General features: G+C 44.5%; 2 protein-coding genes across 4 annotated transcripts in view; one reads left to right on the top strand and one right to left on the bottom strand.

Annotated features, from left to right (window-relative positions):
* Positions 1-56: 56 nt before the first annotated feature.
* On the bottom strand, positions 57-10,087 carry adam17b (ADAM metallopeptidase domain 17b). 2 transcript variants are annotated; one of them, XM_085132197.1, is made up of 18 exons: positions 9,606-10,087; positions 7,362-7,494; positions 7,139-7,272; positions 6,521-6,609; positions 6,269-6,449; positions 5,612-5,742; positions 5,443-5,529; positions 5,218-5,412; positions 4,845-4,989; positions 4,670-4,761; positions 4,419-4,568; positions 4,069-4,268; positions 3,889-3,992; positions 3,370-3,504; positions 2,491-2,621; positions 2,247-2,414; positions 2,100-2,156; positions 57-2,017 (listed from the first exon to the last, which is right to left on the bottom strand). In XM_085132197.1, the coding sequence occupies exons 1-18, from the start codon at positions 9,679-9,681 to the stop codon at positions 1,667-1,669; spliced, it is 2,559 nt and encodes an 852-aa protein (XP_084988323.1). In that variant the 5' UTR covers positions 9,682-10,087; the 3' UTR covers positions 57-1,666. The 2 variants fall into 2 exon arrangements, with proteins under 2 accessions (XP_084988323.1, XP_084988324.1); XM_085132198.1 differs by having other exon boundaries at positions 5,218-5,328; positions 9,606-10,077.
* A 606-nt stretch (positions 10,088-10,693) lies between these two features.
* Positions 10,694-14,595, top strand: part of taf1b (TATA box binding protein (Tbp)-associated factor, RNA polymerase I, B) — a 16,274-nt gene continuing 12,372 nt past the window's right edge. The window contains exons 1-6 of one of the 2 annotated variants that reach the window (XM_085132201.1): positions 10,694-10,800; positions 10,995-11,186; positions 11,957-12,055; positions 12,316-12,400; positions 12,471-12,568; positions 12,634-12,726. In XM_085132201.1, coding sequence (XP_084988327.1) covers positions 11,169-11,186; positions 11,957-12,055; positions 12,316-12,400; positions 12,471-12,568; positions 12,634-12,726 — 393 coding nt within the window. In that variant the 5' untranslated portion in view covers positions 10,694-10,800; positions 10,995-11,168. Of the gene's footprint in view, positions 10,801-10,985; positions 11,187-11,956; positions 12,056-12,315; positions 12,401-12,470; positions 12,569-12,633; positions 12,727-14,595 lie in introns of those variants that run through there. The other variant, XM_085132202.1, reaches the window with a different exon arrangement.

Below are 14,595 nucleotides of genomic sequence, written 5' to 3'. Positions count from 1 at the left end.
CAGATACCTGCTAATTAGTGCAGTATTCTTATCTTCAACACACAAACAGTACAGAGTCTTAGAAATGTCTTCACTTTTTAATCCAAAAGCAGAATTTTCTAACATGAAATGATATATTAAATCCAACACCACTTCAGTGATGTGACAGTAAACAACATGTAGATACAGCAGAGCATCGTCTGCACAGAAGAGCACATGAAATTAAAAACACTGGCTCTATTGCATCAGGATACCAGAGGAGAGGAACTCACTGCTGACAGATTTACGGGGAGTTCAGCTTTGGTGTTTGAACCTGGTTTGTTTTTATGCAAGCAAAGGTCCTGCTTTTCTTTAGAAAATTAGAACAATATTCATTTTAAATGTTTTGTTTTATTTCCACATTATTTTCCCCAGTTTTTTTTTCTTTCTAAAAGTCTTGTAGACTTTGTGAAACTCTTGAAGGTGAGCATTAAACTTTGCCTTACAAAACAGTAGAAAAAATATTCAGAAAACCATAATCTCTAATTTTTCCAATCCTGAATCTGAGATGCATGAAGTGCTTTAAAAAACAAAACAAAACAAAAAGCCCAAAACAAACAAAAACACATCAGCTTAATTAAAACGAGGCTCCAAACACAAACAGTCCAAAGGGCTTTGCAGGAGGATAAAATATTTTACGTTCATATATTTACAGAGGCTCAGCACGTTGAGCAAGGCACGAACACTGACAGGTTTGATTCCCGGAGCTGCTGAGTTGCTTCACTGAACAGGACGGGTTGTTTTAGAGCAGGGCATCTCCAGGCCTCGAGGGCCGATGTGCTGCAAGATTTAGATATCACCCTTGGTCAACACACCTGAATCACATGATTAGTTCGTTACCAAGTCTCTGGAGAACTTCAGGAAATGTTGAGGAGGTAAATATAGCCAGTTGAATCAGCTGTGTTGGCTCAAGGACACAAAACCTGCAGGACACCAGCCCTCGAGGCCTGGAGTTGCCCACCTGTTTTAGAGGAACACAAAGAACTGGCATGAAAGACTAAAGTGCAAAACATCGGGAAGGATAATGAAGAGATACAAAAGCTCCGATGCCTATACTGAAGCCCTGCCCCCAATGACACCATTATTGAATACCAAGTGAAATCGAGACATGAACGCGTAAGGAGGTCGTTTACTGAGGTCAACGGTCAAGGGAGCAGGAGTCTCTTTTAGACACTGAGGAGGCGCCCCCTGCTGGTCACTGCTGCAGGTTTAAGGCACTACTGTGTTTTTATACTGTAATAAGGACATTTTGTCCACTGATAGTGAATAACGATATAAATCAAAGCACGTTATCTGAAGATTTCTTTGTTTTACTTTTTGAGTTTACTTTCTGTTGTACGTAGAATTTAGATTCATTGAAACAACTGATCCCAGACCCTGCAGTTCCTCTATCATCCAATAGAGGCGCCAGCAGGCTACCATGTTTTTTATATCAGTATCTAAAACATATTTTCGGGGCTACGTCCATCTTGTATACGTCTGTGATCTGAGTGCCAGCTGTTGAGGCTTTTGTCTTACAGAGTATGACACTCTGCAGTCTGGAAAGGATCCTGACGAAGATGCAGCTAAAGGTGGAGCCGGGATTTCGTTGTACATGTACAATGGCAAAGAGCTATTCTATTCTATGAAGGTGGAGGCGCTCGCCGCCTCAGCACTGTGTCTCCTTGCTGTCGATCTGATGCTGCCTCTGCAGCCTGAACACCTTCGCCTTCTCACTGCGGCTCATCTTCTCTGTCAGGTCCTCAAAGGAGCGCCGGGTTGCCCCTGCCGGACGTCCGAACGCCTCCTCAAGGGATGCCTCCTCCAGGTGGGAGTCTGAGCTGGGGTCCTCTTGGATGGTGGCCATGCGGGGGCTGTCCAGAGGAGGTGGGCTTTGGGCTGGGTCGGCGCCAGTCTGCTCGGGGCCACTGGGATGAAAGCGAAGGGGGCCGGAGGAGAATGTTGGAGATTTGAAGATCCGAACGGAGGCCGAATCCAGGCTGCTCAGGAGCTCGGCATTCTGGGAAAACAGAGAGACGCGTGTGAGAGCATGTCCGAGAATTGAATTTGAAAACCTTCTTTACTCAGATATTTGTGCTCACGCTGGGGAACAGGAGTGACTTGGTGGTCTGCTCGTACTGCCTATCGAGTTTCCGGTCCTGAAACCAAAGAAGTGCGACAAAATTCAGACTTCAAAGGCGACCCGAACCCTCCAACCCCCCACAGATGCGATCACAGACGCCACTCACCACACAGTGCACCAGGATACTGAAAGGAACCCAGAACAGCAGCGAGAACGCCACCACTGAGCCCACGATGTTATCAGCCAGAAACTTCCAGAACGTGTTGATGTCCAGCTTATCGATAAAGTCCCACAGACGCTCCACCACGTCCTGCACCTGCTTCATGCATTTTCCCTGCAGACACAGGAAACAGTCATCACTTCTTGTCGCCTTCAGTGTAAAAGCTCTGAATATTTAGCGATGGTCTCACCGCTCCATCGCAGAAACCCACGGTGCAGGGTTTGCCCTTCCTGAGAAAAAGGAAACCGCCTGATATGTCCTGATAGGGGGTGCAGACGCCGCCGCTGCTCCGACAGCAGACTTTACAGGAAGCGTTGGTTTCTGAGAGGAACAAAGGCAGAAACAACAGCTTTAGCTGCAGCATGAAACAGACTGAAACACCCTCCAGGAGAAAAACAAAACGCAGAGTTTGAGAGAAGAAGCATCGCACGAGTAACTGCAGCTGTGATTCTCTGCAGTCAGCTGGGTTTTTTTTTTAAAGTTTATTTTGTAATAAAAAAAAAAGGATATTGTATTTATAAATGAACACTGGTCAATGTGTGATAACATCTTGCAACAAACTGATGCAGTCTCATTAATTTAGAATTAATGTATTAAGAATACAGTGGCTAAGAGGGACGTCATGTACCTAAATAGTGATCACATAAGTAGTACGCAAAAGGTGAAAGACAAGTCTCGTGCCGTGAAGGGACATTTAAATTCATACCTGCACTTTCAGACTCATGATATGAAGCATCATCGCTATTTTTTTTTATTTTTGCAAAAGGGATCAATGCCAACGCCATTGCCATCTTAATTAAACCGCATCCTCTTCCTCCTCATCTTCTAAACTGAAGTCCGTATAAATGTGCTCATTTATTCCTGATATTGGGGCTTATTGTCAGCAGGTTAGACATGTGACAATGAGCTAACTGAAAAACAACAGCTCATTATAACGTAACATTATACTAGATACTACTAGATAACGCTGAGGTAAACAGCCTTCCTGCTATCAGTGTACACTCACTACAGAGAAAACTCAGGGGTATAAACCTAAGTTTAAATTGTTTGCAAATTGAGAGCGTCGTACCGTTACAGGCGCAGGGCTGTAGCTTCAGGACGGCTTGACAGAAGGGGATACACTCTCCATTCAAACACTCGCCACTGTCCAAACACGCTGTCTTATCTGGAGCATTTTCTGGAGGAGGACACTCGCTGCTGTTTCCTGTCAACACACAACACTTTATATTACACTATCAGCGTTTCCACCTGCAGCCATTTATCCAACTTCACTCTCTGCTTCGTCTGCTATTGGTTCAAAAACATTTATTTTATTAAGATAATTAGAAGAAGTTTTCATTGTGATGACTAAAATAAGACAACTACGTATTATTAAACTGAGGATTGCAAAAGATTAGAAAGCATTTAGATTCATTGAAACAACTGATCCCAGACCCTGCAGTTCCTCTATCGTCCAATAGAGGCTCCAGCAGGCTCCCATGTTACATTGTTCAACTTTACAGCAGAAATAATAATAATAATAATTTTAAAAAATCTGCAGTCGTCTGACGCTGCCAATTGAAAGTGTTGCGTGGTAACCGGAGCTCACCTGTGCAGTATGAGTGTCCTTTACAGGTGGCATCGATGGGCTCCTGACAGACCGCTCCTTTGGCCTCGAAACTGCACTCCCTGCAGCAGGCGCTGTTCCTGTCACTGAACACAGACAGCAGGGGTGAGCCGAGAGCACCGCCGCAGGAGAATCACCTCACCTGTCAGGTGTATCTCTGACCTGCACTGAGCATCAGCCTTCAGCCTGCAGTTGGGCGTGCAGCAGAGGTCTGAATTGATGTGCAGCAGTCCTGGGTCGCACTCCTCGCCCTGCTCCACCCGGGAGTTCCCGCACACATTGATCTTCCTCTCTTTAAAGCAGGATGGTGCCTTCAACCTGAGACGCTTCACGATGGAGCGCTTACTGCAGTCAGAGAACATCTGGAAGCACACGAGAGGCAAACACAGACTGTAATTCTGCAGAGGTTCACTGTCGCTTCAACTCATAATCAATGTGTAAAGAGGCGCTAATAAACATGCAGGTGGAACAGTGAGTTTAAAGACTGAAATCCTGGATTCAGCATTTTGCACCTTGTTGTTGACGTGGTCTCCGCTCACGGCGATGGGATACATGACATACTTCCCACCCTGGTCCTCTCGGGGGGCACAGTCCAGTTTGTCCGGGTCGTGCTCTGCGCCGAAGTTATGACCGAGTTCATGGGTTGTCACCAGGTCCGCTTCCTGTGGAGACAATGACGAACAATTCCTGTGTCACACACACACACTCAAACAATTTGAAAGGAGCAGGCATTAACCAATCAGAACGCCCGGTTCATTTCCACCTTGGTCAGGATGGTCTTGCCGTAGTTCTTGGTGCTGGTGAGGCCAGTGTTCAGGTAGATCACTCCCTGCTCATTCAAGGTCGAAGGACTAGCTGTGGTGGAAGGAGACAACAACGCGAGTCACACTTCCACCTCCATCTACCAGTGACTCTGGGGGCGGAGCCACGGGACTCACCTTTGGAGCAGAGGCCTCCAGCGATGTCGGCTTTAGACGGGGCGACGTAGGCAAGCCCTAGAGTGCCCTCGTCAAAGTCCTGATAGGTAAAGAGATGAGCGAGGCAGACGTTGGAGGCTTTCCCCGCGATGTCCACACTGAACTGCTGTGAGAGGATGGCGAGCAGAGACCTCAGAGAGCTGACCGATCCAATGCATCCGACACACTCCACATCACAGCCTGCTCTACTCACACTAAGCTGTTTCTTTTCAAATTAAATGTCGTTTTCACAAAAAACCTGTGTTCACAGACCTAAATCTTAAACCTGTTTCTCTGAATCTGAATATGGACACCGTTACTTGGTGGCGTGGCAGTGTCAGCTTCCTGTGGTTACCTCTAGCAGCTTCTTCACATCCCAAACGTCTCTGCCCTCCACTGGACTTCCCTTCATGTTGAAATGAGTTTTTCCGGGATCCACAGGAGTAGGATACTTCTTGATGATGATCTGATGGCAGGAACGCGGTGTCACGTTAAAAATCACAGCTTCCGAGTTTAAACACAAACAGGAAGTGGAACACTCCATGCTCACCTGATCGGTGAGCATGGAACACATGCTCACCTGATCGATCTGGACGCCGTACCCGCTGAACCCATCGCCCCATGACGTGTTTCTGTAGATGTCGTCGACACGGTCAATCAGCTCGATCTGAAACACATTTGGGAGGGGGCAGGGTTCAGTGTCAGTGGATGGGAGAGGCTGGGGTGATGGATGTACAGGTGGTACCGACCAGGTAGTTGAGGGTGGTGCTCTCCTCGTCGCGGCCCATGTGTTTGTAAAAGCGATGGTCGGCTACCAGCAGCAGAGGACACGAGTTCTTCTTGTGGTCGTGCACGTAACGCTTCACTCTGAACGCCGACTCTAAACAAGAAACCACCGAAACACGTCAGACAATATTATTTATGCATTTGAAACTGAAAGCTCTTTTTTTATTTATTATTATTTATGAGTGTTTGAATGTGTCAAATATTAAAATATATGATTTTACAGTAAAATCTCTCTTCTCTTTTTTTCCCCTACCTTAAAAATATTTTTTCAGCTTTTGTATTTTTTCATTTAAAGCTCGAACTTTTCATTCGGTTGGAATGTCGAGCTCTTTTTTGTTTCTTTTGTTTAAACAGCTTTTACTTTGTGATTTTTTTTTTCCACATTAAAAGTCTTTTTTCTGATTGACTTCCTGTTTGTGTCGCTCACTCTGTACTCAGTTCAGATGAAGGTGTTTCACTGGGCACGTTTGTGCTGAGCAGTGACAGGAAGTTCTCGCATTCTCTGTGGTTAACGCAGTTCCTGTGTCACCTGGGCGTGGTCACTTTGGGTCAGTGTGAGCTTTACCCTCAAACAGGAAGCAGTCGCAGTGCTAAGTTCAGGTGAGAAGCTCGCTTCTCACCTTCTTCCTCCTTTTCCTCCATCACAGCTGCTCTCACGCTGTCAGGGAGCAGGTCACTGGGGTCAGAGGTCACGTAGCCGCAGACCGAAGGCTGCTGCAGGCGGCTGATGTTGCGGATGTCTTCCGAGCGATAGATTAGGAGGCGACTGCCAGAGGGCGCCGATGTGAACCTCCAAAGAGGCTGAAGAGAGCAGATGAAGGTTTAGGGACCGATCACTCAGCAGGCATTTACTCCAAGTCTCAGGTGTTTACCTCGACATTGTACTCGGCCTCATCAGTCAGGATGTGAGCAGAGAACTCGTCATCTTCGATGTGCGCCTGAACACGGGAGTTCTCCTCCCCTACAACACAAAAACTCATTAAAAGGAGCAGTTACTCCATACTAATTCTTTCAGCTAAAGGTCACCGCACACATTCCACACGTGTGTTTGAAGTACTTTGGACCAGCCCGACAACATCTACAAGAAGCCTGGTAAGGCCTTGTGAACCTTCAAGGTTCACAAAGCTTGAACTCTGCAAGCTTTACAAGAAACCATGAAGTAGAATTCTCAAAACTCAGAGGACACCAAAAACCTCCACGAGAGACTCTAAAACCTTCTGTGGACACGTGAAATCCCCACATGAACTCTAAAAACCCCATAAGAACACCTAAAATCTCCATGAGAACTCTTTAATCCATTCAAGGAGCCCAAATATCCCTACAAGAAACCAAAAAAACCTCTACAAGGACCTTAAAATCCTCCATCAAGACGAATACAAAAAACAAATACAAAACAAAAAAACCCCAAAACAAACAAACAAAAAAAACAAAACAACAACACCAGAAGGACCCCCAAAGACCTCCACAAAGGCTCTGCTAAAACAGTTTACCGATGACGTGTCCGGTGAAGTAGTTGTGCCTGTTGACCGGGTAGGTTGACTCTTGGCCGTCCTCGCTGATGACCACGGCTCTGAAGTCGCTGGTGAAGAGCTCATCATTGGTCCTCAAGTAGAGTCTGAAATGCCTGTAGACACGAGGAGGAGATGTTCAGATTTTACAAATCAAAGATTTTAAAATGGCACAGAGCTGCATGGACGGACGCCGCCATCTTACCTTTGCAGGGCGCTGAAGCTGATCAGCTTCTCCACATGCGTCTGAGTCTGGACGTCACGGCGGCGGACGGAGTGCGTCTGCAGGCTGGAGAGAGGCAGCACATCAAAGTCATCCAGCATTGCTGTGAGAGACACTGCAGAGGGAATGCAGACCTGCCTGTTAGCATTGAAAATCCTGTGAAATACTTCAGCTCCACCACACGCCAACACGTGACCAAACTCAACACATCAGTTAATAATTAACACAAATGAAATGCTGCAGACTTTATATTTAATATATATGAATTTTATAGTATTTTGTAAACATAAACAGGGGGTGGCCATTTTTGGCCACGAACAAGCTGAGAGGGAGTTTTTTTGTTTTTCTGTCACTGCACCAAAAAACAAAGATGCATAAAACTCACTGATACTAGGGCTGCCGCAAACGATTATTTTGATAGTCGACTAGTCACCAATTATTTTTGCGATTAGTCGACTAATCAAATCCATTGGAAGTACAACCTACAGCTTATTGCACCAGCAGCATCTGCTCTCATATAACTATCATTAGCTTACAGCTTTAAGTGTTTCAGGTATGTTCTAACTAAAAATAAAGACAAAATGATAGTTTATTAAATTTTAATGAAATTTGCAAATTGTTTTGGTGAAGTTTAATAAACACCTTGCTATCTAAAATATTACAGGACACCGGAGTATATTCTCGAGCATCTCACACTTCTGATAATCAGCTGTCTGGTTGACATTTATTCAGCTGTGTAAAAACTATAACTTTAATCTCAGCCAAACCGATTTACTCAGGAACAAATAAAATACTAAAAAACAATAATATTTTTAAGTTATCTAAGTCACTTATATATCATGTTTAACCTGAGTAGCGAAAGACAGCAGTGGGTTTGAAAACGATTAGCCGGGAGTCCGGTGTTCTCAAAGGCTCTAGTGAGTCTTGCCCCCGGCTCGCTATCGAGCTAGTGGGTAACAGACATCTCCAAAAGCATCGGAGCGCTATTGAAAGTATGTGGTGTCCTGATAAACTGAGCAGATATTTGAGGTTTACACAGCTATATTCTCGCCTGAAAATATGTTAAACTTTATTTTGTGACCCAAAAAGAATAATAAGAGTAATATTAAAACTAACTAGCTGCCGCCATCGTTGGAAACTGCGCTGGGCTGCGCTATGAATTCTGGGACACAGCTTCTTCTTCTTCGGGGTTTAAGGGCAGCTGGCATCCTTGTACATGCAGTGCTGCCATCTTCTGTTTCAGTCCGTTATTACACTCTTAAATCCTACTACTTATTCCTGCATCTTTTGGGATCTTACAAAGCATCAAACGAAGCATCGACTATTAAATTAGTCGTCGACAATTTTAATAGTCGACGTAATCGTGACTAGTCGTGGCAGCCCTAATTGATACTTTTAATTATTGCGACGCTTCTAACCTCCACCATGGTTAGAAAATAAATCAGTTTGCATGATTTATTTAGAAAAAAAAATGGTGATTTTATGCTTTTATCCCTATTTAAATCATTAAAATTATGTGATTTAACTGGTATTTAAAGGGTTAAAATTCTGGATTTGATTAAAATTTTGGTCTTGATGAACAGCACTGATGCTAATCTAAAAAATCAAGTCAAAACAAGTGGAAATTTTTCTTAATATATATGAATTTTATGCATTTTATAAATGTAAACAGGGGGTGGCCATTTTTGGCCACGAACAAGCTGAGAGGGAGTTTTTGTTTTTACTCTCCCTGCACAAAAATAACAATGCATTATAATCAATGTTGATGTGAATCAATTACATGCCACAGACTCTACTATTAATAATACAAGAAATTTCAGTAGCAATGCAATTATATAAAATTGCGCGATTTGAGGTCGTCTTCCAGCTAGTGCAGTGGACAAACAAACTGGTGTTTAAAGGGTTAAAAATGTAAAAAGTAATAACTATTTTATATTTATGAAAAGAACTGAAGTTAGTTAAAAGCTTTATGCAGAAAAAATGGCAAAAAAAAAAACATGAAAATAATAAAAATTACAGACCTAATCTGTTAGTGGCCACTTTTGGCCAGTTGAATAATCCTTCACTCAGCCATTTATTTAATTATCTGTGATTTTTATGCGAATTAAACTTTTGTTTGACATGAGCGGTCCTCCATACCTTCTGCCTCAAACATGAACTTTTCCGGCGGAAAGGCGGCTCTCACAAAGGACACATTTACGATTAAATTCAGTTTTAAACACTCACTGAAGTCCTGCTCCGTCGTGTCCGGAGGGACGGCGGCCTTCGTGAAAGCGGCTAAAAAGGCGAAAAGCAGCCACATGTTGAACCGTCGGGGCGGACTGAATGAAGACCTTCCGCCGCTCGCTTCAACGTCCTAGCATCAGATTAAACTCCAACCGCAGCTCAGACACAAACTTAAGCTTTAAAGCTCATCTCTGGACCGACCTCACTAAATCTCACCCCACTCGAGTCTTTGTTGTGTTTGGAAACGGGCAGAACAAACGCCCCCACTCTGCCGAACCAGGAAGTCAGAGAGCGTCCGAGTGAAGCTACCAAGAGCCGAGGAAGCAGGGCGGAAGTAGGCCCGAGGGCTTTCACAGTAAAAGCACGGGATTTTAAGGGTACAATTAAAAAAGTATTAATTCGATTAATAATCAATACTGTTGAAAACAAACGCACGGTAGCTAATAGTCAATATTTCAATAAATTTTAATGATGGAAATCCTTTAGACTGGAGGGGGAGTGCTGTCATCTTAACTTTAAAACTAAAACAAGTAAAAAAGTTCATTTTAAAGTAATAAATATAATACAACATTTAATTAATTTAATAAAATTAACTTGATGAATAAATAACAAATAAAAGTATACAATTTAAATTTAAAATACAAATAGTAATGTATACATACAAATGTGTTTCTAATTAATAAATAATCAACTGTTCTTAATTTTGTTTAGTGGGTTGTCTGTGTTGTATAGCCCTCTTTGCTATTCTTTTAATAGCAAAGCAATAATCAAACCTTCAGTTGTTTTAGAAATGTTTCACAAAGAAAAGCGTTAACGGTGTGTTCACCGGTGTGTTTACCCGCACATGTTTTATTTTGGAAATCCGTCAGGCGTTTGTGTTTGTTTTGTTGTAAGCTTTGCGCACGAGTCCAACAAAAAGCTCGCGAAACCATTCCCGTGACAGTGATTGATAACAGCTGATCAGCCTCAGCTAGATCAATATTAAAAATCAATCAAACGATCATTCTGTCTGTACGTGAATGTGTGTGTGTGTGTGTGTGGGGGGGGGGGGGGGGGGGTCACCTTATATAAGAGAATCAGAGAGACATCTGGCATCTATTTATAACCTCTGACCTCATCAAATCCGCTTAGAAACACAGAGCACATCAGGAACTCATCATCATCATCATCTGGAGGAAGAAAAACTCTCACTAAAGTGATTTAGAAACATCCAGAAAATTAATAGTTAGTATATTTATACGAGGAGGTGTAAAAAAAAAAAAGTATAAAAGACACATTTATCATTTGTTAGTTTAAACACATTTAACACAGTATAACACATGTATTATTTTTATTTTTACTTACAACAATATTTAAATAAAGCGTATTTATTTTTATTTTATTTTACAGCTTAGTTGAAGTATGTAATCTGGCCTGTGGTTGCAGCAGAGAGGCGTTCAGTCTCACAGAAATCATCCGCGAAGAAGAAGAGTCCCAGCGTCTCCAACCAGAGGCACGTGCGGTTGTAACAAAGTGCCGACAAAATCCAAAGTTTCGTGTTAAAGCTGCAGTTTTCCACTCAGGATGGATGACGAACACACGGTGAGTCCCCCGGTGCTCTCATAAACAGGTCGTTTCATTTTACGCAACCTACGGTGAACGCAGTTGTCAGCTAGTTCGGTCCTACCAAACTCCATTAAAAATATTAGTGTTTTAAGATGAGTGGCACGACATTCAGTCTCCAACTTTAACTTCAGACATTTAACAGGTTTGTGTGACTCCGCAGCCGTTGAGTAATTAATCGGCACACATTTAATAACTGTTCTCTTCAATTAAAATCCGTTAGCGTAGTATCATCAGCGACAGTTTATTCATAATGTTCAAAATAAACTGATCTATCTATCAGTACCTGTAAACGCTTAATGAGTTTTGATTTAAAATTTGATTTTAACTACATTGTTTGTCGAAATACTCAGAAAGTCTCAAAGCAGCCTTAAAGTTAACAAATGAAAACGCAAAGAAATCTTCCCGATAAACATAGGATTATTTTAGCAATCGTTGTTAATGACGTCTAGGCTTTTGTGGGTGAAGTGTTTAGGATCTGGAGGTTTAATTGTTGACCTTCTTTCCCGTGGGCGCTGCTGTGCAGTTTCACCAGCTGTTATACATACATCTGTTTTTAAATGCATTTGAACATGAACATTAGCTCTGATTTCTCCTCCGCTGTTCATTAAGAGCTGAATGCACGAATATAAGTTAATAAATACATGAAGTACGTTTTTTTAAAGACTGAAAGATTAATTTATTCATTAGAATATTTACAGAAACACTTGAACATTACCGTGTGTCTGTGTATGTGTGCGCGCGTGCAGGCCGAGTACACGGTGCCCTGTGCCCAGTGTTCAGCTGTGGACTGGGGCATTTCGGACGAGGGTCGCTTCTACTGCAGGTCCTGCCACAACGTGATCGAGGTAAAAACATCTTCGTCATTATGACCTGTACAGTGGTCTGTAACTGGAGGTTGAGGTGTCAGGGTCTCTTTAGTGCCCTTTCAGAGACACTCTTTTTACTACACAGGTGGATGAGTATGAATTTGTTATGGGGATATAGGGAATTCAGAACTGCATAAACATGCTTTAAGATGCTTCTTTTAACAATATGGTGTTGGTGGTTAAGCCCACGTGTAGAGGACCTCCTTATTCTGTTGCCTAACATGTGACTGTGTCCTCAGAGGACCCGGGAGGTGGTGGACCTGTCCTTCTTAAAGTTGTCCAGCAGGGTGTCGACCATCAGAGGACCCCGCAAGAAGCAGGCCGGTCAGTGTCCGATCAGCAGCAGCATAAATCGATGATGTCATATCCTGTTTAACATGTCTGTTTGTCTTAGAGCGTGGTCACGTGTGGATGGTCTGCGAGGGTTTCCAGTTCATCCTGAAGAACCAGGCCGATGCTCTGCTCGCGCTCGGAGTCCATCCTCAATTTAAGGTCCGCCTCCTCTCTGTTAACCACAAAGCAATCAATCAGAGGCCTAACTGGTGTTACTGTTTCAGGATGATGTGCTGTGTCCTCTGTGGAGGTGTTACCTGCAGAAAAGTCGTCAGGCCTACACCCAGGACCCCGTGAGGAGCTGCAAGTTCAGAGTGGTGAGTTTTTATGGTGGTGCCTGGAAACTGCTCGTCAGCATTTTTGGCAGGTATCCAAGAAAGGGTCTCCAGTATGAAGAGTTGGACAGCACCAGGCCCTGACATGGTTCACGCCTACTGGCTGAAGAAGCTGACTGCACTCCACGAGCACCTGGCAGCACAAATGAACCAGCTGCTAGTTGACGAGACACACCCGGAATGGCTAACCGAAGGCCGGACAGTCCTGATCCTCAAGGACCCCCAGAAGGGACCGGTCCCCTCCAACTATCGACCAATAACCTGCCTCAGCACCACGTGAAAGCTCCTGTCAGGCATCATAGCGGCTAAGATGAACAGGCACATGGGTCAATACATGAGCGGGGCACAGAAAGGGATGGGCAAGAATACTAGAGGTGCAAAACACCAGCTACTGGCAGACCAAGCAGTCAGCTGAGACTGCAGGACCAGACTGACCAACCTGTACACTGCCTGGATTGATTACAAGAAGGCCTATGACTCAATGCCCCACACCTGGATCCTGGAATGCCTAGAACTGTACAAGATCAACAGGACCCTGAGAGCCTTCATCAAGAACTCAATGGGGATGTGGCGGACAACACTGGAGGCCAACCTCAAGTCCATAGCACAAGTCACCATCAAGTGCGGGATCTACCAAGGAGATGCTCTGTCCTCACTACTGTTCTGCATAGGCTTTAACCCCCTCAGTGAGATCATTGACAAGACTGGCTACGGATACCGACTACGGAATGGAGCAGTTGTCAGCCATCTCCTGTACATGGATGACATCAAGCTGTATGCCAAGAGTGAACGAGACATCGATTCACTGATCCACACTACCAGGATATACAGCAATGACATCGGAATGTCGTTCGGGCTGGAGAAGTGTAGTCGGATGATAACAAAGAGAGGGAAGGTAGTCAGAATTGAGGGGATCGAGCTACCAGAAGGCAACATTGCAGACATGGAGCACAGTTACAAGTTCCTGGGTATCCCGCAGGTGAATGGGAACCATGAAGAGGCCGCTAGGAAAGCTGCAACCACCAAGTACCTGCAGAGGGTCAGGCAAGTCCTGAAGAGTCAGCTGAACGGTAAGAACAAGATCCGGACTATCAACACCTACGCCCTGCCCGTGATCAGGTACCCTGCTGGGGTAATAGGCTGGCCAAAGGAGGAGATAGAAGCCACTGACATAAAGACAAGAAAGCTCCTTACCATGCATGGAGGGTTTCACCCCAGGTCCAGCACCCTGAGGCTGTACGCTAAGCGGAAAGAAGGGAGCCGGGGACTGGTGAGTGTCAGCACCACAATCCAGGATGAGACAACGAACATCCAAGAATACATCACAAAGATGGCCCCAACTGACCGAGTGCTCAGTGAATACCTCAGGCAGCAGAAACCCAAGAAAGAGGAGGAAGGCGAGGAACCATTATGGAAGGACAGGCCCCTGCACGGTATGTACCACCGGGAGATAGAGGAGGTGGCTGATATCCAGAAATCCTACCAGTGGCTGGACTGAAAGACAGCACGGAAGCACTAATCATGGCAGCACAGGAACAAGCACTGAGCACAAGATCCATTGAGGCTGGCGTCATTCACACGTGGCAAGACCCCAGGTGCAGGCTGTGTAAAGATGCCCCTGAGACAATCCAGCACATAACAGCAGGGTGCCAGATGCTAGCAGGCAAGGCATACATGGAACGCCATAACCAAGTGGCCGGCATAGTATACAGGAACATCTGTGCCGAGTATAACCTGGAAGTCCCGGGGTCAAAATGGAAGATGCCCCCAAGGGTTATGGAGAATGACCGAGCTAAGATCCTGTGGGACTTCCAGATACAGACGGACAAAATGGTGGTGGCTAACCAACCG

The sequence above is a fragment of the Neolamprologus multifasciatus genome, chromosome 15 (genome assembly GCF_963576455.1).
Source record: "Neolamprologus multifasciatus chromosome 15, fNeoMul1.2, whole genome shotgun sequence".
Classification (NCBI taxonomy): Eukaryota; Metazoa; Chordata; class Actinopteri; order Cichliformes; family Cichlidae; genus Neolamprologus; species Neolamprologus multifasciatus.
The sequence above is the reverse complement of the archived record's forward strand: the minus strand, read 5'-3'. Positions and strand labels throughout refer to the sequence as shown.

Excerpts from the sequence above, each read along its gene's own strand:
- adam17b (XM_085132197.1), bottom strand. The coding sequence starts at position 9,681 with ATGTGGCTGCTTTTCGCCTTTTTAGCCGCTTTCACGAAGGCCGCCGTC. Across the intron at positions 6,450-6,520 it reads AGGCCGAGTACAATGTCGAG|CCTCTTTGGAGGTTCACATC; the intron begins GTAAACACCTGA and ends TGCTCTCTTCAG. Across the intron at positions 3,993-4,068 it reads AAGGCTGATGCTCAGTGCAG|TGACAGGAACAGCGCCTGCT; the intron begins GTCAGAGATACA and ends GTCTGTGTTCAG.